Source organism: Papaver somniferum, chromosome 8, assembly GCF_003573695.1.
Source record: "Papaver somniferum cultivar HN1 chromosome 8, ASM357369v1, whole genome shotgun sequence".
Lineage (NCBI taxonomy): Eukaryota > Viridiplantae > Streptophyta > Magnoliopsida > Ranunculales > Papaveraceae > Papaver > Papaver somniferum.
Genome location: NC_039365.1, coordinates 4124730 through 4144923, shown reverse-complemented (window position 1 = coordinate 4144923; position 20194 = coordinate 4124730). Strand labels below are relative to the sequence as shown.

The 20194-nt window shown below is 38.1% G+C and overlaps 2 protein-coding genes and 1 non-coding gene across 4 annotated transcripts; 2 read left to right on the top strand and 1 right to left on the bottom strand.

The window, feature by feature from the left end:
• The first annotated feature begins 8576 nt into the window (after positions 1–8576).
• Positions 8577–10534, top strand: LOC113306545 (60S ribosomal protein L36-2-like). Its single transcript, XM_026555469.1, has 4 exons — positions 8577–8680; positions 8786–8814; positions 9731–9841; positions 10034–10534. Exons 3-4 carry the CDS (start codon positions 9740–9742, stop codon positions 10262–10264), a joined length of 333 nt encoding a protein of 110 aa, XP_026411254.1. The 5' UTR covers positions 8577–8680; positions 8786–8814; positions 9731–9739; the 3' UTR covers positions 10265–10534.
• Positions 10535–11100: 566 nt separating this feature from the next.
• LOC113304267 lies at positions 11101–16525 on the top strand. 2 transcript variants are annotated; one of them, XM_026553343.1, is made up of 5 exons: positions 11101–11280; positions 12684–12696; positions 12787–12838; positions 13001–16046; positions 16160–16525. In XM_026553343.1, the coding sequence occupies exons 4-5, from the start codon at positions 13050–13052 to the stop codon at positions 16181–16183; spliced, it is 3021 nt and encodes a 1006-aa protein (XP_026409128.1). In that variant the 5' UTR covers positions 11101–11280; positions 12684–12696; positions 12787–12838; positions 13001–13049; the 3' UTR covers positions 16184–16525. The 2 variants fall into 2 exon arrangements, with proteins under 2 accessions (XP_026409128.1, XP_026409127.1); XM_026553342.1 differs by lacking the exon at positions 12684–12696.
• A 581-nt stretch (positions 16526–17106) lies between these two features.
• On the bottom strand, positions 17107–17178 carry TRNAM-CAU. The gene has a single exon. It is a non-coding gene; the product is annotated as a tRNA-Met (tRNA).
• Positions 17179–20194: the final 3016 nt, after the last annotated feature.

Genomic DNA, 20194 nt, shown 5'->3' with positions numbered 1-20194 from the left:
ATTGATCGTCGCACCCCTTCGTTTTGGTAGCCGTATGGGGAAGGTCGGCATGGTATGGCGCGGCAAGGTGGTTGGCATGCCATTGGCACATGTGGCATGGCATGCCTTAGCGCAGTTTGGCGTGGCCAAAACTAGGGTTTTGGGCCAAAGGTTAACATGCGTTGTTTGGCGACCTTGGACGGCTAGGATTTGCATCTAGGATGGAAGGGTGGCCTTTGATCGTCGCACGCCTTCGTTTTGGTAGCCGCATAGGGAAGGCCGGCATGGTAGGGCCAAGGCTAATGGCGCGGATGGCTTGGCATAGTGGGGCCAAGGGTTTGGTACGGACGGCTTGGCATGATGGGGCCAAGGCAAGGTGCGGTTGGCTTGGCATGGTGGGGCCAAGGGTTTGGCATGCCATTGGCGCATGGTGCGGCTAGCATGGTTAGGGCCAAGGCAAGGCGTGACTGGCTTGGCATGGTGGGGCCAAGGGTTTGTTATGCCATTGGCGCATGGTGCGGCTAGCATGGTTGGGGACAAGGAAAGGTGCAGTTTGGTTGGCATGCTGGGGCCAAGGGTTTGGCATTCCATTGGCGAATGGTGCAGATAGCATGGTTGGGGGCCAAGGCAAGGTGCGGTTGGCATGGCATGGTGGGGACAAGGGTTTGGCATGCCATTGGTGCATGGTGCGGCTGACATGGTTGACATGCCTTGGCACAGAAATGTGGCTGGCATGTCTTGGCGCGGAGATGTGGATGGCATGGTTTTCCATTGGCACAGTGGTGCGGCTGGCATGGTTGGCATGCCTTGGCGCGGTAACATGAGAATTAGGGTTTGGTATGTACGAAGATGATGTCGGTCAATACTAAGGGTTCTGCCGTGGAACATGACACACGTATATAAAAAAAAGGTACCCTGGTAATTCTTACGCATGTATGTTGAATTATTCAATAAATGCGCTAATGGTTGTAGTGACGTCATGTCAGATGTAAGGTTTTACGATTTTAACCCTAAGGTAAAAACCACCATCAACAAATGCAAATACATTTTCCCGGTCAATAATGTTTTATATCGGGAATTGAGTGAAAGTTGTTGTCTTTGTAGGTAGTTGTCGCGAAACAACTCGACATTGATGGTCTTTCAGGAAAAAAAATGTAATAGTACTTGAGAGAGCGATAATGTTCTCTTACGCGGGTACACCAATTGCCTTTACATAATACGGATACCGTTTCGGTGATCCAACAGTCATGATCATATTGTCTTATACATTCCGATATCATCCTCGAAATATTTGATTTTTGTCCTTATCAATGGTGCCAAAAACAACCAATTACATCTTTCACAATACAATGTTGCACGTTTTGTGAAGACTGTTTTTTTACTCGGTCAATAAAACTCACTAAAAAGCAAAAAATATTATTATCCACTACTATTACCAACACCCACCACCATAAAAACCATCCATCGCCACTATTTCTTCCTCCAATAGTAATGTTACTGCCTCCACCATTCACAAACACACGCCACCGTTTATACTAACCCTACTTCCACTACCACCATTAATTAATATAGCTTTTAGTACAATTATTTATTAATAAAATTATATATTTATGTTAGATTATTAAAGGGACATTTATAATAGAAATTTAATTAATCATTATAAACAATCAATGAGACACTAATTAATAAAATATTTAAATGGTTAAGTTAAACAAACCCCAGCGATAAATTTATCTTTGCCAAGGAAAAATCCTGACCACTCTTTACATAGACAAATCGATAATAAATAATTTCATATGTTCTGATCTTGATTCGTTTCGTTCGTTTAGTTATTACATAACATGGCAATTGATTGCACCAATTTTTTAAAATGGATATGTGTTTTATCGAGTTTATTTTAACATTAGAATGATCAACCACGTTTTATACTTTATAATATAACGTTACATATTTTGTGGCGTTACGAAATTAGCATAATATGTTTATGTTCACCAATACCCGCCACCACCATAAAACCATATGAATCCATTTTTTTTATCCACAACCACCTAGTGGCAGAGCCAAGGGTTGACTAACCTGGCTCTAACCCCTTAAATTTTTAATAACTACATAAAATTTTTAGTTTATTTTATAAATAGTACTTTGTCCATATATATTTATGGTTTAGTCCACCAAAGTTTACATGTTTCTTTTTTTAAAAAAAAGTAGCCCTCCTCAATGTCAATTTTGACTCCACCACTGCCACCATCACTGCCACCCACCCCATGTAGGTTGTTGGACGCAATTCTAATTTTCAGTCACAAATGCCATGTATGAGGTTTATATTGAACAAAATGTCGTCAATTGATTAGTTTTATTTTTTTTTCCCGCGTATATATTCTTTTTTAACATTAAAAAATCATGATTTATACGATATATTACCAAAGATAACAGGGGTACCAATTGGGTGATCCAACTACGATCATGAAAATATTATTTTGTATGATATCATCCCTGAAATATATGGTACCTTCCTTTACCAAAAGTGTTAAAACCAACCAACCACATCTTACACACTACGATGTTGTAACGACAACATAAAATTAATATTGTCCATCACTACTCACCAGCACTCACCGTCACTACTTCATCCACCACAAACCAGGGGCGGAGCCAGGATTTTGAGGAAAGAGGGAGAAAAAACTCTTGGCAAGTTGGATACATGTGAAAAATGGACTTTGTATCCAATTTTATGATAAAAGAAAAAAAATAAATATAATTGTGCTTGGCGACGCCCTTAACCACCACTAATCTTTCGGCCTCCACCTCTTCTACTACTCATTGTCGCCAAAAATGTCTATTGATGTTATTTATCAAAATTACTTATTAATAAAAATAAATATTATAATTAATTAAGAAAACATTTATAATTAAGAAATGATTAGTCATTTATTATGAGCAATTAGTGAAACACTAATTAATAAAACACTTTATAATGAATAGATTATTTATTATGTGCAATTAGTGAAATACTAATTAATAAAACAATTATGATATTTAAGTTGAACAAACCACCACCGTCGATTTATCTTTTCTATTAATTCAAACCAAGGTGGAACACTGGTTAGAGGCCACTCTTATGACACAATATGTCATGAGTTCGAACCTCCCCGTTATAATTTTTGAAAATCCATATCTTGACTTGGGTATTCATTTTTCATTCATAATATTGGAATTAATGCCACACATGCGAGTTGTAGGGGGTGGTCAGGAGAACCACAGCCTTTGATTTATCTTTGTCTGGACAAATCCTGACCACCACTAACACAGGCTAACTTATCCTAGCTTTGTTTTGTACTAATGATATAAATTTGGGTACATTAATTAAATACCCCTAGTTTTGACAACCAACAAATATACCCTTATACAACAATAAATGAATCCCCATCATTTAAAAATATTATCCATTAATACATAGATTACATTAATACCCTCACTTATAATAATTTTCATTTACAAACCTTATCCTTATCCATTAACAATTTTTTATTCTTATTTCACAACCACTACCGCCACCACTATTCCACCACTACCAGCACCGCCACCACCACCACCATTATCATTGTTGTCACCGCTGTCGCCGTCGCCGCTGTTTCCGCCACCGCCGCCACCACCACCGCCACCATCGCCGCCATCAAAATTTGGCGTCAACAACCAAAGTTGATCCAAAAAATAAAAGTTCAAAAATAACTTTACTAATACATATTCCAGTTCTTTTATTGTGTCAATAATCAAAGTTGATCCCAGTGAATGGGTCAACAACAAAAGTTGATCCCTTTAAGTGGGATCAACAATGGTTGTTGATCCACAAAAAATGAGATCAACATATTTATATAAGTATGTTTCCTGTAAAAACCAATAAACATGGAACCTGCAAACTGACATATCCTTAAGAAACACAAGAATAACATTCATAAAAACAAATCAAAATATATGTGGAACAACCATCTATGACCTGCAATAACCAAAGTTTGATACAAAATGACATATAAGAATGAGTGAATTAGGAGTGAGTCGAACACGCATCATCTGACGTGGAATCAGTCATGCTACCATTGCACCACAAATTCAACATTTTGAAGAATTTACATCTATAAAAATTAAAGCATTTAAACTACAGACAGAATTATACTAATCTAAGGAAATGCTGTCAACAACAGTAGTTAATCCCATAAAAATGGAGTAAACAGCATGAGTTGATCCCATTTATTGAATCAACAATAATATTTGATCCCATAAAAATGGTATCAACAGTAGGATTTGATCCCATAAATTATTAATATCATGCATTGTTGGTGATTTCAATACCCGATACATACATAATCACCAATGTAGTAGTTCCCAAATCTGCTCCTGAAGCCAAAATAGTTGCAAAATAAGTCAATATCCATCGTTCATTCCACCATCCCAACAAAACCCACCACCAGCACCTTCACAACCACCACTACCATCATCTCCACTATAACATCATCTATCAAACATCAAACAATAGGAGTCAGTAATTGATCTCATAAAAAATGTTGTCAACAACATGAGTTGATTCCATAAATGGGATCAACAACGGTAGCTGATCCGCTGAAAAAAGCATCAACAACATTAGTTGATACACAACCAGTGTTGTTACCATTCAAAACAGATTCAGTCATTACCTTCAACAGTTGATGAAGTAGTATACACCAACTTATCGTTCCAACCCCACCACCATCACTACCACCACCAGCGCACAGAATCTCCACCAACACCACAACAACCAGAACCACCACTATCTTCATGACTGATTTTAATTCATCATTCGAACCAGAACCAACACAATCTCCATCATCAATTTCATCGTTCTAACCTGTTTAAGTCTACATACTACCACCACTAGCAGAAACTCAAACTAGAGAAAGAAGATAATCAATTAATAGATTGAAATACATACCTCCTTCATCGCCGCCGCCGCCGCCACCACCATCATTGTAGATCTGGTATCTTCCTGCACCACCACCATCACCACCATCATCTTCTTCTAATAAAACAGAAAATTGATATCCTCCTTCACCGCCGCCACGACCTTCACCTCTATTATTATCGTCATCAACAACAACTGACGCAATGAAGAATCAATATCCTCCTCCACCACCATCATCAACCAGTAAAAGATAGAGATATTTGAAATCAATAAGAAAAATCGTTCATATCAATAAGAAAAATCATTCATATCAGATTCGATATCCTCCATCATCGTTAACGACGGCAAAAAAAAAGGTTGGAGAAACGATGGTGATAGTGGCAGAGATTTTCGAGAGAGCAGCAGAGAGAAGGTTTAGATCTGAAAAATGAAAATAAAGAAAAGATTTTCTTTAAAAACCATATATTTGAATGAGGATGAGGGTAAATTTGTAATGTTGTATAATTTTTAATGGACCCCTGATGGGCTTTGGATAGAGAAGAGTATTTTTATTAGAGAAAGTCAGGCGCATGCCCAAAAAAAAAATATTTTTATTGTGAGGCCCAAGATTATTTTTTGTTTCTGTGACACCCATAATTATATGAAATTATGAAAAATGTCTGCTTAACGAGTTATGCATCCTAATTTTTCAGGGGTATAATTGGCAACGCAACTTGGATATAACATATCTAAAAAACCGCGCCTTGGAATTTTACAAATTTTATATGGTTGGAAAGATTTTTAAGAGAGCTACACAACGAGTACAAACAACAATACCAAATTTAAGTTTTTTGTGAAAAGAAATCGGAGGTAATTGTTCTTTTAAGCAAAATTTTCGAAAATTTGGTACATAACCATTATGCAGCCACCAAAAACGATGCATAACACATTATGCAGACACAACAAAAAATGCATAAAACGTTATGCAACCATATTTTGGTTCATGCATCCATTAATTTATGCATATCATGTTATGCTTCCATTTCCTTGGATGCATAAAAGATTATGCATCAATTTTTTTTAATTCAGTGCTTACAAAAATATGGTTGCATAATGCTTTATGCATCCATCTTCACGACTGCATAACATGTTATGCAAATATTATTGTAGGTGCATGACAAGTTATGCAACATTTTTTTTGTTGGTTCTAATACTAACAAAAAAGTAGTTGCATAACGTATTATGCAACCATTCTCTGGACTGCATAACAAGTTATGCAACTATTATTGTAGGTGCATGACAAGTTATGCAACATTTTTTGTTGTTGATTTCAATGCTAACAAAAATATCGCTGCATAACGTGTTATGTAACCATTTTCAGGACTGCATAATAAGTCATGCAACAAATTTTGTAGATGCAAAACAGATTATACAACCGGTTTCATAGCCGAAAGTGGCTGCTTTATTATTAGCATTATCCTTTGTTCCAAATCCTTGATAGCCGGAGGGCAGCATACAAGAGAATGAAAACAAAAAAATAAAGGAGGCAGCAATTGCTCAAGTAAAACATTAAGAAAAAACGAAGAAATAAACACCCGAAAGGATTCAGTTTTATACTTCCATTACTACCCTGCTAATGGATATTTACACAACAAACACAACTTTTGGATCAGGTGAGAGAAACCTTTTAAACTTCTCTAGGTTGGTATAAGCGCCAATATTTGGTTCTTGACTAGACCCATGCAATACCGAATCTCTTGATAAATCGGAAGGTTTTGAGAACAACAAGGATGCAAACTTGTAAAAGTCGGAGTCTAGAATCTGAGCCACTTCAGCTGGTGGATATTGTCTCTCTGTACATGTCTGCAGGTTCAAAGAACAAAAACAATTCAACGTCATAAATTCTTAATAACCAACGGTTACCTATAAACAATGCTGCATAATAGTAAAGCCACTCGTATTATACATCTAAACAAGTTTAAGTGTACTTCAAATGTTAAAAACCAGGGAACCGTTGGTTTTCTCAGCAGCAGCAGCAAACAACTCCCCCTGCCCCCAAGCAGCAGAGGAAGAGCCTTGCAGTTGCTAATTTTGCTTTTCTCTCATTTTTCTCTGCTCTCTCATTCACTCACTCAATTTTTCTCTCTTCTATTTGGGTAAATTGGTTCTTCTAATGATGAAGATTACTGTGAGGAGAAGTATGTGTTGTTCGAGACGAAGGCTTCACTTCGTGAACGGATAGCAGAGAGAGGTCGGTAACTCCTCGAAGAGAACGCAAGTCTAGGTGGGATTTGGTGGGTGTCTGAGTTTCTCTCTTCCTCTACTGAAACACAATACGAAGAAGTTTGGAACGCAAGTCAGGTCCTTCTGTTATCGGATCATCGATCATCGTTATAAGACCGAATGCAGTCGGTGATTTCTTCACTCCTGGTGCATTTGCAACTGGAACTGCTGTTGGATTTTTGCCACCAACAATATCATGCAGTATACACGAAAATTACTTAGTTTCTCCTTTTTAAGACACATCTTTACTGGATCTAAAACTTTGCCGAAACTTGATTTTCCATCTACAGTGTTGTTGAGGTAGAAGGTCATAAAGATAGAGAGAATCACAAGGCTAAGTGAATTTCTTGACTGAACTTTTGCCATGATACCTAAAAACTTGAGGAATCAGTGAGCTAATGGATGATATGACCGCACGAAAATTTTCAGTCAAGTGTAAGTCTCTTCTATTTTTAATCAACGTGAGCTACTCTCCATGAAATCCCATGAGCGTGTCGTGTGAAGATCGAGCTCCGTATCAGGGAATATGGACAAAATCTCATCGCTCTCTGCATTATGATTGAGAAGCCAAAACAAACAAGAAAAAGAGACTTATTAATTACTCTATCGTATATCTAGCAAGCTGAAATCCTACCAGATAGTATTGGACCATTGCCAATCGAGACAACCATGGCTGCGCCTCCATTTCTTTGATAACTCTTCATATTCAACTTTGACAATTTTTTTTTATCGATTCTTCTTCATGGATTTACTGAAAATCGAAGATTAAGATGGTGAAGAAACTGTCTAGATCAGGAGAAGAACAGAGAAGATGAAATCTGAGATGAATCAGGTGATTTTAGAGTTTTTAGTAATGATAAATTTTCGCCTTAAGTTAGATTAGAAAGAAGAAAAACGAAAACACAATTTCTCAAAATTTTGGGCATGTGCATATTTCTATCAAAATGAGTGCGCGTCTAAAGTTTTTTGGGTGTGGGTTTCACAGTGACCAAAATCTAAAAAATGAGTGTGGTAATAGTTTCCACTTTTTATTATGAGATATGGATATTTCTGAAGTCCATGAGAAGGAGGGACATTTATATAATTCCCACTATAAATTTCTTAATTTAACGGATATGGATGTCCAACGGATTTTCAAGGTTGCATCCGGATCCGATCCGTAATCCGTTGGATTTAAAAGATTTCATCCACATCCGACCAATTAACGAACGGGTTGGCCATTCATCCGCAAAAACACAATTGGTCCCGGTTAAATCCGCGGATTACGGATCCGTGTGGCCATCGAGTTATTGACAAGAAAATTAAACTGAACTGGGCTTTTATTGATTTCAATATCTATTAACGCCACAAACCCTCCAAATACCCAACTCCAATCTCGTTTAGGTTCTTCCAAAGACATAGCTAACCTCCTAATATACTCATATTTACGAATTCTCTCCCTTTTAAATAAAAACAAGCCTCAAAAACCCTAATTTTCTTCTCAGTCTCTTCTTCTTCGTCTCTGAGGTAAAGAAAAACACAATAAAAATCTAACAAAACCCTAATTTTATTTTCAATCGTTTCTCGCCAAATTTCAAAATCCTAACTCTGGTTCTTGTTTTCATTTCGCAGATCCCATCTCGAATCACAACATCATAAAGGTAAACTTCATTTTCTTAAAATGACCTAATCTTGCCTCTGGTATTCATCTTTTACTGTTTTTTCATTAGGGTGTGACTGATTTAAGTGATTCCGTGTATACCCATGTTGAGATTTGATAAGCAGTAGACATGGATATATGTTACTTTATGTTTTTATCAATTCCATTCCCAAAATCTGTGATGTTGAGTTGAGTTATTGTATAGTTAAAATTACTTAAGCTAATTGTGTTCAGTGTCTCTGTTTCTGCCTAGTTGAATTGAGTGTCCTGTATCACCTACAATTACTTTAGTGGTGGTTCTTATGTTTTGGTGAAGCTATGTAAGAGAAATTTGGTTTATCGTTATATGGGGTTTATAAAAAAAACTATGAAAATCTAATGTACTGTTGGAACTGCTGTTTTTGATTGTTTGTTGTGAATTTCATTTTAGTTAGATTCTGAGGTATATGCAATGTATGCTATTGCTAGTGGTTGAAGATTATGTGATAACACAGCTCGGTGTGCTGGTAGTTACAAGATTTGAAGCTAGTGAAATGTTATTGGTGGGTGATTTTTCGTGTAGTTGTATTTGTTTGTATCATGTCTTTTCTGTTGCTGTGCATCCCATACCTAGGTGAATCCATGTAAAAAAGTTTAGTCTATCGTCATGCGGGATGTGTAGAAAAACTATGAAAATCTACAGCTAGTACTTCTTGTGATGCAGGGTCAGAACCCATCATCTTGATGTTTTTGATTGTTTGTTTGTTGTGAATTTCAATTTAGTTGTTAAAGATTATGTTATAAGACAGCTTTGATGTGTTGGTAGTGAAAAGATTTGAAACCAGTGAAATGTTATTGTTGGGCGATTGGCGTATAGTTTTTATTTGTTTGTATTGTCGTTTTACATAGACTTTAAGGAAAATGGACTTTGATAACAGGGGCAAGTAATGGCCCCACCACAGCCGAAGAGTGGCCTCTTTGTGGGTTTAAACAAAGGACACATTGTAACAACAAAGGAGTTGGCTCCACGCCCATCTGCTAGAAAAGGAGTAAGTATTCAAACCCTGCTAACTTTCATTTGATGAGAATGCTTACGTAATTTCTTTGTTATCTATTGATTGAACATGTAAGTGGGTGGTTGTTGAACTAAATATGATTTTACTCAAATTACAGCCTGTATGTGAATAATTTTGAAAGCCTTTGAGTTGAAATACTGATAAGTATCTTCATTTGCTTTTCAGAAAACCAGTAAAAGAGTTCTCTTTGTCAGGAGTTTGATCAGGGAAGTTGCTGGATTTGCTCCATATGAAAAGAGGATTACTGAGCTTCTCAAGGTTGGGAAAGATAAGCGTGCTTTGAAAGTTGCAAAGAGAAAGCTCGGTACACACAAGAGGGCAAAGAAGAAGAGAGAGGAGATGTCCAATGTTCTCCGTAAGATGAGGTCTGCTGGAGTTGCAGAGAAGAAAAAGTAAACATCGCAATAGTATTTGGAATTCAGCAGTAGTAGTTACCAGTGTTACCGCTCAAGACTCTTTTAGTTTTTTGTTCCTGCTCTTTTTTTGGATTTGGATATTGAAACTCTCCCTTCGTGTTTATGAATTATAGAGATGCCATTGTTCTTTTTCCATGTCTTGTAATATTGTTCCATGTATCTATCTCATCTAGAACTGGAACTTATGGTCCCAGTTTCAGGATATTATGTATTCTACCAAGGGGAAAGTGGATAATCTTTGAGTTCTACAGTCAAAATGGTGGAATATCACTGAATTCGTCCAAAGCATGAGGATTATTGATGCAGATACCAAAGAAGGGGCACATCCAAGTTTCGGACTCATGTCACTGCTTCCCTTAGTTTGCATTTGGGTTGTCATGCCTGTACTGTGTAAACAAGGATCTCCTATTGCTATTGAAAGCTGCTAGGTTTGACAGGGAATTACAGTCCCCGAAGGAGTATAGAACAATATGTAAATCACACTAGTACAAATCAGGTACATTGGACTGCTGTTGACCGGAGGTCTGCGCAGAGTGAGTGGTGCAGTCCAATATGATTTTATTGCCCCTGTACAAAATTTGACCTTCTAATGGGGGAACTAATTTACTTGGGGGAGTACCTACCTCTGAAACAGTACCTCCGTCAGGCAAATATGTACTCCTATTAGCAGTCATGGTAAAATTAATATGTGTGCAGAAACAACCGTACCACGTGGCAAAGCATAACAGATATCAAATGAAGCTGTAACACGTGGCACAGTAATTAAAACTGCCGCAGGACAAGATTTTCCGAGTCAAAATTAAGAGAGAAATCAATTCAACGAGTCCTTTCTCGGTCTCTGTTTCCCCCATTCCCGCAGTTGCTTCAACCTGGTGAAGAAGAAGAAGCGGCAACAGTTTATTCTCTCTCTCTAAAGCTTCTTCACAGAGAGTGAGAGGGAGAGAGAGACACACACCATTGTTTTTCTGTAGACTTGCTTGAAGAAATCAGTACTTAGTAAGTTATCTCTCTCATTCTCACTCTGTTTAAGTTTGTCTTTTGATTTCTAGGGTTTATACTATTTGTGGGTTTATGAGTAAAGGGTGTCTTCATTTTCTTTTTTTCTATCAAGTATTGTTATTGTCTTTGATTTCTAGGGTTTATTATCTGAAAGGGGGGTTTAGTTACTATTTGTGGGGTTTATTGTGTGTCTTTGTTAATGGGTTTGTTGTGTTCTTTTGATGATGGGTTTGATTTTTTATTTTCTTTTTGGTTGTTGTGATGATGCTAATTTGGTAAACATAGGGTTTTAATTTCTACTCTATTAGATTGCTGGTTGTGGGTTTTGGGTTTAACTAGGGTTTTTTCTCTTCATTCATTCTTCGAAATGTTACTGAGAAGAATCTAATTCGATTAGGCATCTTGAATGTGATGTAAATCTTCCAAATGGATGATGCTTGCTTGCTTAGGTGTACACAACCATTTCAGGCACGCAAATTTGAAAGTTGGGGTAACAGATATATTTGATGCTCCATTGTATTCCCCTGAATTAGAATTCTTGATTATAGAACATGGCTAATTCTTTACATAGTGTAAATGATTATTTTGAGACCCGAAAGATGCAAAGCAGAAAATTAGTCGGAACTATTTTAGATTTGTGAAATTAGCATTTTGACTGTTCAATATCCTTGTTTTTCTTGCTTAATTAAAATTCTTGTTGCGGACCTGACAGCAAACTGGATTTTGTGTTGGAAACCATGCGGCCTCATCTGTGTCTATTTTAGTGCTTCAATCTAAAGCAATGATATACTATTGAGAATGATGGGTATACACTGCTGCAACCATGTATGTAGGTTCTTATCAACGGTTATTCTCTTGACTTATAAGAAAAATTAGATATGGATTGACATGCTGTGATGAAACACTATGAATTAAGGTTCAAAGTGCTCCATATCCCAAATGTAAAAACAAACGGATCCTTGACGGTGAATGGATTCAAGATAGTATTTGTGGATAAACTGTTAGTTTTGGTCTAAGCATGATTTCTAAACATTCTCTGATTTTTATGTTTAGTATAATACATGAAAATCATTGAATGCTCTTCTAGGTTAGATCATAATGTACATATATGAAAATCAATTGCTCTAAAACATGTTGGGTGAATTAAGAAAGGGAAACTTGAATGAAAACGGTTGATCTTCTCTGTGTTTGTTGATTGTGACTTGGCACTTCTACCGAAGGGACATTACACTTGTCAAGAGATGCCAGTTCTAAGTTAATGATGTAGTTTCTATTATTTGAGCTGTCCTATCTGTTTTAATCATCTGCATTTTTTGGGCAACACATTTTGTTCCTGTTTTTATTATGATGGTGTGTTTTTATGCGTTTGCTTATGGCTAACACTGTGTTTTATGTCTCAGATTTGAATTCAAGGTGGTTCCGTTTCTTCCACTATTTGGAAGTTTGCTTCATTATTATAGGTGAAGTCTGGATTTCTCATTGCGTTTGGTCCTTTGTTTGCAGGTGTAACTTTTTCTGCTACCCATCACTCGTCTTCTCTGTCTTCTTCCCCAAGGTGATTCTCTTCCCGTTCCTATATATATGGGTCCGTGCAGCATTTCCACGATATCATTATGATCAATTAATGGGACCTGGTTATTTATCTGTAAGTATGTTTTTTATTTGGTCATAAGTACAACCTTATGGTAATTATTATCTTTGTGGGAATGTTATACAGTGTGCTGTGATTGTTCTGCATCTGGAAACTATTTTAAAGGACGAGAAAGATGGAGTGCAACAAAGAAGAGGCCATCAGAGCCAAGGAGATTGCAGAGAAAAAGATGCAAGACAATGACTTTGTGGGAGCAAGGAGAACTGCCATTAAGGCCCAGCAACTATACCCTGGTTTAGAAAATATCTCCAAGATTCTAATTATATGTGAAGTACACTGTTCTGCGGAGACCAAAGTAGGGTCTGAAAAAGACTGGTACAGTATCCTTCAGGTTGATCAAACAGCAGATGGGGGATCAATTAATAAGCAGTACAAAAAGCTCGCTCTCTTACTTCATCCTGACAAGAACACGTTTCCTGGTTCAGAAGGTGCATTTAAATTGATCGGGGAAGCCCAGAAGTTGCTTGTGGACCCCACACGAAGGAAAATATATGATCTGAAATGTAATGCAGCACTGAAGCAGGCTAAAGCAAAGGCAGCTCGTAATAGAAATGCAAGAGAAGAAACTGGGGTACATCCCCATCGTGGGAATCCTCAACAGAGTAATCAGCAAGTACAGCAACAACAACAACAACAGCAGCAAGTACAGCAACAACAACAACAACAACAACAGCAGCAACAACAACAACAAAAGCAGCAAGTACAGCAACAACAACAGCAACAGCAGCAACAGGAAAAGACCCAACCCGAGGTTTTTAATGGACGATATTCATTCTGGACACTATGCCCTTTTTGCAGTGTAAGGTACGAATATCAGATACAATATTTGGACAAAGGTCTGCGTTGTCCAAATTGCGTGAAAATCTTTATCGGACATGAAGTGGGTCCTCAAGGGGTGGCATCTGGAGGTAAAGAGTCGTTTGCTCAAAAGAAAGAAGATCCATGCCAGGATAGTAAAAAAATAGGATCTGACAAGGAATCCACTATGAAGGTTGGTGGTGTCTCTGAAGCAAAAAGGAGGGAAGCCGCGAACTTGTGCAAAGGAGGTGTAAACAAAGCAAATGGGATGGCGACAGAAAATGGATCCAGTATGAAGGTTGGTGGTGATTCTGAAGCAAAAGGGAGGGAAGCCGCGAACTTGCGCAAAGGAGATATAAACAAAGCAAATGGGATGGCGACAGAAGATGGATCTTCCAGGAATGGGACCAGAAAGAGGGAAAGCAAGTCAACGGACAACTGCAGGTCCCAGAAGAAATCAAGGGTGACCGAACCTCCTAATGCTGCACAAGGTCAGGCTGAAGCAACTGTAGAAAGTGATGCTTCTAAAACTAATGAGGCACGTGTTTCCTCGGCTGATCTCAAGGAAAATAAGGTGGAGAGACATAAAGGATTGGCCCCAGATGAAAAAATTTCCCCACATGAAAAAAGTTTTCTTGACGGGAAGGATAGAGCTGGTGAATGTAACAGTGGGAAAGAAGATTCTGTTGAAGTAGATAAAGTCCCTTTAGCTGGTTTTTATGATTTCAACAAGGATAAAAGCTTTGCAGCTGGTCAGATATGGGCCATTTACGATCATTTTGATGGCATGCCTAGATTCTATGCTCGGATCAGGCAAGTTTTCTCATCTGGTTTTAAGGTGAGGATGACTTTATTAGAGGCTGATTCTGATGATCAATATGTGATTGATTGGATGACTGAGGACTTGCCTGTTGCTTGTGGTAAGTTCAAACACTCAAAGAATGAATACACTGAGGATCCTAGTAAGTTCTCTCATAGGGTTGAGTGGGGAAAAATCCTTGGTAGATGTCCGTACATGATATATCCCAGAAAAGGTGAAACTTGGGCACTCTACAAGAATTGGGACATTAAATGGAGCTCTGATCCAGACAACCACAGAAATTATGAGTATGAATTTGTTGAAGTCCATTCAGATTATAGCGAGGAATCGGGCATTAAGATAGCATACCTAGTTAAGATCAAGGGCTTCGTAAGCCTGTTTAGGCCAACCATAGCCAATGGAAAAGATTCGTTGCACATACCACCAAATGAAGTTCTCAGGTTTTCGCATAGGGTTCCTTCTTATAGGATGAGTGGCGAAGAACGAGAAGATTTTTGTGAAGGCTATTTTGAACTTGATCCTGCTTCTTTGCCTAGTGACATTGAGAAGATTTCTGATCCTACACAAGTGGAAGTAAATATTGGAAGTGAAGACACTGACTCTAATGGTTTACTTAATTCTCCGCGGATGGAGAGGACTAATAAGCCACAGGAGAGCACAGAGCCTGATGAAAATGCTGGGCAACCTATTCAGAAGAATTCCATTGGTTCAGATCCGGTGAATAACCCTGATGGCTTAGATACAGTGGGCAGTGTTGGAAAACCAAGATCCACTTCACCATTGCCTGTGGACCCCATTATGCCCAATCCAGAAGCAATGTACTACAACTTTGAGAAAGACAAACTTCCCCAAAAATTTATATGTGGTCAAATATGGGCTATGTATTGCGACTTAGATGGACTGCCTAAGTTTTATTGTCACATAAAAAAAGTTGAACTGTCCCCGAGTTTCAAATTGCAGATAAGATGGCTCGAGTCGTGCAGTCTACCAAAGGGTGCTACTAAATTGCTTGACAAACAAATTCCCATTTGTTGTGGGACATTTACACATGGTTCGAAGGCAGAATTTGATGAAACTGCGTCTTTCTCTCATATGTCAAGACCAGTTACATTTAGCAAGACTAGCAAGTTCGAAATCAACCCAAGGAAAGGGGAGGTGTGGGCGTTATACAAGAACTTTAATCCTAAATTATCGCATTCTGATCTGGATAAATGTGAATACGAGATTGTCGAAGTCCGCGAAGTGAAACCTCAGCTGATACAAGTGTTGGTTTTGGAGCAGAATTGCGAGACTGTTCATTTTGGAACTATTTTCAAGAGTAAAAGAAATGGGCAGGAAATCACTATGGAAATACCAGCAGTTGATCTACTTAGATTCTCTTACCAAATTCCTGCTTTCCAGCTTACGAATAAAGTACATGAAAAGCTGCAGGGCTGTTGGGAGCTTGATCCCAAAGCATTGCCAGAGTCTTACATTTTGGACAGGACAGCAAGTGTAAGTTATTTTTCATTCCATCAAACAACTTTACTGTCATTTTTAAACTGTGATTACATTAAGTACGTCAACAATGCGTGTCTGATATTTTGATTGGGTCTGGAATTATACAGGGAAGTGGCAATAAAGATCAATGAAAAGGTATTCTCGGATGATTCGACTCTTGAGTACTTCTCTTAAGGAGTTGGTTCATCTTCTTATTTCGTGGAGTTGCATTTTGCCACTGTGGAGTAAGTGCTTATGGATGATTGAAATGGAATGCCTGTCCATTTGACTGAAACTTGTGATGTTCAAGGATATTTTTGTATATATAATAGACCCCTTGCATCAATTTTTTTTGGATATCTTGTTTTTTGTAGAATCTCACATGACCTTGAGCATGAAATGGAGTTACTCTCTTTTTGTTTAACCACTATCAGAATTTTGTAGTCACCGTACCCATTAAACAAGTACACGAAACTACACTTTTTTCTTGGTCATTTTTCTTTTAGTAGTTGTGAAATTCTGTCTTTTTTTCTTGAATTTCCAGCCTGGATTCCTTTTAATCTGTTGAAGTGATACCAGTAACTGATCGTTATCTTGTGTTGTACTGCTGTGTTCCCCCTTTAAGTACCCCCCTTCTTTATTATTATGGTTCAGTAATAAGGGGGCGGGACAGTCACTGCTGAACCCTTTGTCAATGTTTTAGTATTACTAGCTTTCTTGCACTTCTGCTGTTCAGTAAAAAGGGGACAATTTATCGGCGACAGTCTCCTGCTTTATTTATGAGAGCCAAAAACAGTCTAGAAGAGTATGAGAGAATGGCTACTGGTGGAGAGATACAGGAGACTGGGCATCCAATCTCTCTGTCTCTCAGCTCCTGTACCATTTCATCCAGTAGTTTGCATTGGGTTGTTGTGCAGTCGACAAGTTCATTAGGAAATGATCAGTTTCGGATACGCGAAGACATCAATACCAGATGAACTGTTATTATTGTTTTTGCTAAAAAAAATTCTGTTCTTTTCAAAATATATTTCTGTAAAAAAACTAAAAAATGGGAAGGCTTTCTCTGCAAAAATAATATCAGAGCCAGGTTTCGATCCTGGGACCTGTGGGTTATGGGCCCACCACGCTTCCGCTGCGCCACTCTGATTTGTTGTTTGATTTACAAAATGTACTTTGTCTAATATACTTACTAGCTTATTTGAATTCCAGTTTCGAAAGCAATATGAAAACTTCGACTATGATTGTGTACACGTTAATCGTATCATCCTTAAATAAAAATCAAAATTTGGGTCTTCACCATGTAACAAAAACTTTGGGTGTAACAATAATACAAAAAATAATACTCCATTTTTCTCTTAGGGTGTCAGCTGCTGCCTATCTAGATACAATACCTCAGTAATAATTCGGATAAGAACAAGAAAACTGAGTTGGTGATCCTCAGCTAAGCTGATTTATTTTGGTTGGTTGTTTGCCTATGAAGTCCTTGATTGTATTTCTTTTATCTTTATATTTCACATTGAAATGCGACATATACAATTTTCTTTCGTAAACAAAATGTAGGGGAAATGGGTATCACATTTTTGTCTCTTATGTCAAAAGACCAGTTACATTTCTCAAGACTAACAAGTACGAAATCAACCCAAGGAAAGGGGAGGCGTGGACATTATGCAAGAGAACTTTAATCGGTAATTATCACATTCTGATCTGGGTAAATGTGAATACGCGATTGTTGAAGTCGGTGAAGTGAAACCCAAGTGTTGGTTTTGGAGCAGCACAATGAGGCTGTTCACTTTGGGACTATTTTCAAGAGTAAAAGAAATGGACAGGAAGCCGGTACGGAAATACCAGCAGTTGATCTACTTAGATTCTCTCATCAAATTCCTGCTTTCCATCTTACAAATAAAGTACATGAAAAGCTGCAGGGATGTTGGGAGCTTGATCCCAAAGCATTGACAGATTCATACATATTCGAAAGAAGAGCGAGACTAAGTTATTATTCATTCCAACAAGCAACTTTACTTTCATTTTGAACTTGTGATTACATTAAATACGTCAACAGTGCATGTCTGATATTTTGATTCGGTCTGGAATTATACAGGCAACTGGCTATAAAGATCAACGAAGAGATATTTTCGGATGATCGACTCTTGAGTACTTCTCTAAAGGAGTTGGTTTCATTTTCTCATTTCGTGGAGCTTCTTCAAGTTTGCATTTTGCCACTGTGGAGTAAGTGCTTATCGTTTTTTGTAGATTGGAATGGAATGCCAGGCCATTTGGCTGAAATTTTTGATGTTTAAGGATATTATTGTACATATGGTAGACCCTTGCATCATTTTTATTTGTTTGGATCTTTTGTTTTCTGTAGAATCTCACATAAACTTGAGCATGAAATGGAATTCCTATCATCTTACCAGATTGACGTCCTGAATTGATATATATGTTTTCTTTTAATTAAATTTACCTCTTAATTAGTGCGGCTAGAACAATGTTTTTGCTGGACACGACCTGTTGTTGCATGCAAGTGTACCTGTAATTGTGTATGTGTTGAACCACCAACTGTGAGTCAAACTAGTAGAATAACCTTATATTCATTGATGTATAGTCGGTAAACAACTCTTAAATTTTTACATAATGGTGTCAATCCTGAGTCGCATTTGTAAAAATGGACTGAACTATTTGTTTCTGGATTCGCTATTTATTGTGTTGCATTTCCTATTCTTGCTTAGGAACACACTTTGGGAACCTTTGGATATTTTTTTACGGTTGACGTCTGTTTACGTAGGAAAGGAGAGATATAATCAGGGTTTTCAGTCACTTCGTTTCCTGCCTTACAAGGATATCCGTACTACTTAGCAACCCCAATTATTCTCTTTTTGTTTAACCGCAATCAGAATTTTGTTGTCAGCAAACAAACAAGCACACGAAGCTACACTTTTGTTTGTAGCCTTAAATATTCTACACCAAAAATGGGCTAAGTTAGTCCTATAAAACTCCTCGTGTAGGCTAAGTATGGTATGTTGGGCCTAATATGCTCATCTAGTCATCTAGTTAGCCAAAGTATGACTAACTAGGCCTTATAAACACTCCATGTGCAAGAACCCTACAAACTAGGGTGAGAAATCAGCCCACGGTGACGCTAGCGTGCCACGTCAGTAAGGTGTCACGTCGACAGAACTGGCAAACCAGTAACTGCCACGTCAACAGATCTGGACGACCAGCAACGGCCACGTCATCCGTGTGCCACGTCAGCAGAACTGGCCAACCAACAACTACCACGTCAGCAAATTCGACGAGTCAATATCCGCCACATCATCAGAAAAAGCACCATCAGCAGTTGACTGGGCAATGACGTCAGCAGATGCAAATTCCTAAGCATATTCAGTTACCGTTTCTAACGCCGTCAGCATATACACGGCACATTCCGTTAACGTTAACGCCTTTAAAATATGCTCGGGATATTCCATTGACGGCGTCAGCGCGTAGCAACTTAATCCTGTAGATCCGCTTCGGTGTAACACAATGCAACTTAATTCCGTAGTTCCGTTTCGGTGTAGCACGATGCAACTTAAATCCGTAGTTCCATTTCGGTGTAGCATGATGCAGTTTAGTTCCATAGCCCGTGGATGATTTCGCCCCATTCTGTTAGCCTTGCGGATTTGTACGCCCCTCTGTGGGCTTGAGAAAAAAATTCCCTAGTTGGGCTTGGCATTTTACAATATTTTGTGGTCTTCATCTCTTACCCCCACTGTTGCTTGGCTGGTTCCATAATATGACCTGGAATATGACCTGGAATATGCCAGGAGTCATGCAGATGAAAATCAATATGATTTAAAGATAGAGGAGGCATGCATGGAGATAAAAGCAATTTATGCCTGGAGGCATGCAAGGCATGGGTGACGTTTCACTTGGGTAAAACTGAAATTTGCCCCATATACATAAAGGGGTTCACAACCCCAAAAGGTATTCAATCTTCCCCACTCAAAATTATCTGTGAAAAAATCTCTTGCTAACTTAAGCATCGGAGGTTTTTTTTGCAGGTACCCTCCATACAATTCAATTGAAGATTGGAACAACGGATCGATTGCCAACAAAATCATCATCAAATTCGTGTTTGGGGTAAAAAAAATTTTACCATACAAACATTGGCGCCGACCAAAGTTTTC

What these genes read in the sequence shown, in the direction of transcription:
- LOC113306545 (XM_026555469.1), top strand. Translation starts at nt 9,740, where the DNA reads ATGGCCCCACCACAGCCGAAGAGTGGCCTCTTTGTGGGTTTAAACAAA. An exon ending in GCCCATCTGCTAGAAAAGGA is followed by an intron (nt 9,842 to 10,033) that starts GTAAGTATTCAA and finishes TTTGCTTTTCAG; the next exon opens with AAAACCAGTAAAAGAGTTCT.
- LOC113304267 (XM_026553342.1), top strand. Translation starts at nt 13,050, where the DNA reads ATGGAGTGCAACAAAGAAGAGGCCATCAGAGCCAAGGAGATTGCAGAG. An exon ending in TTTTGGACAGGACAGCAAGT is followed by an intron (nt 16,047 to 16,159) that starts GTAAGTTATTTT and finishes GGAATTATACAG; the next exon opens with GGAAGTGGCAATAAAGATCA.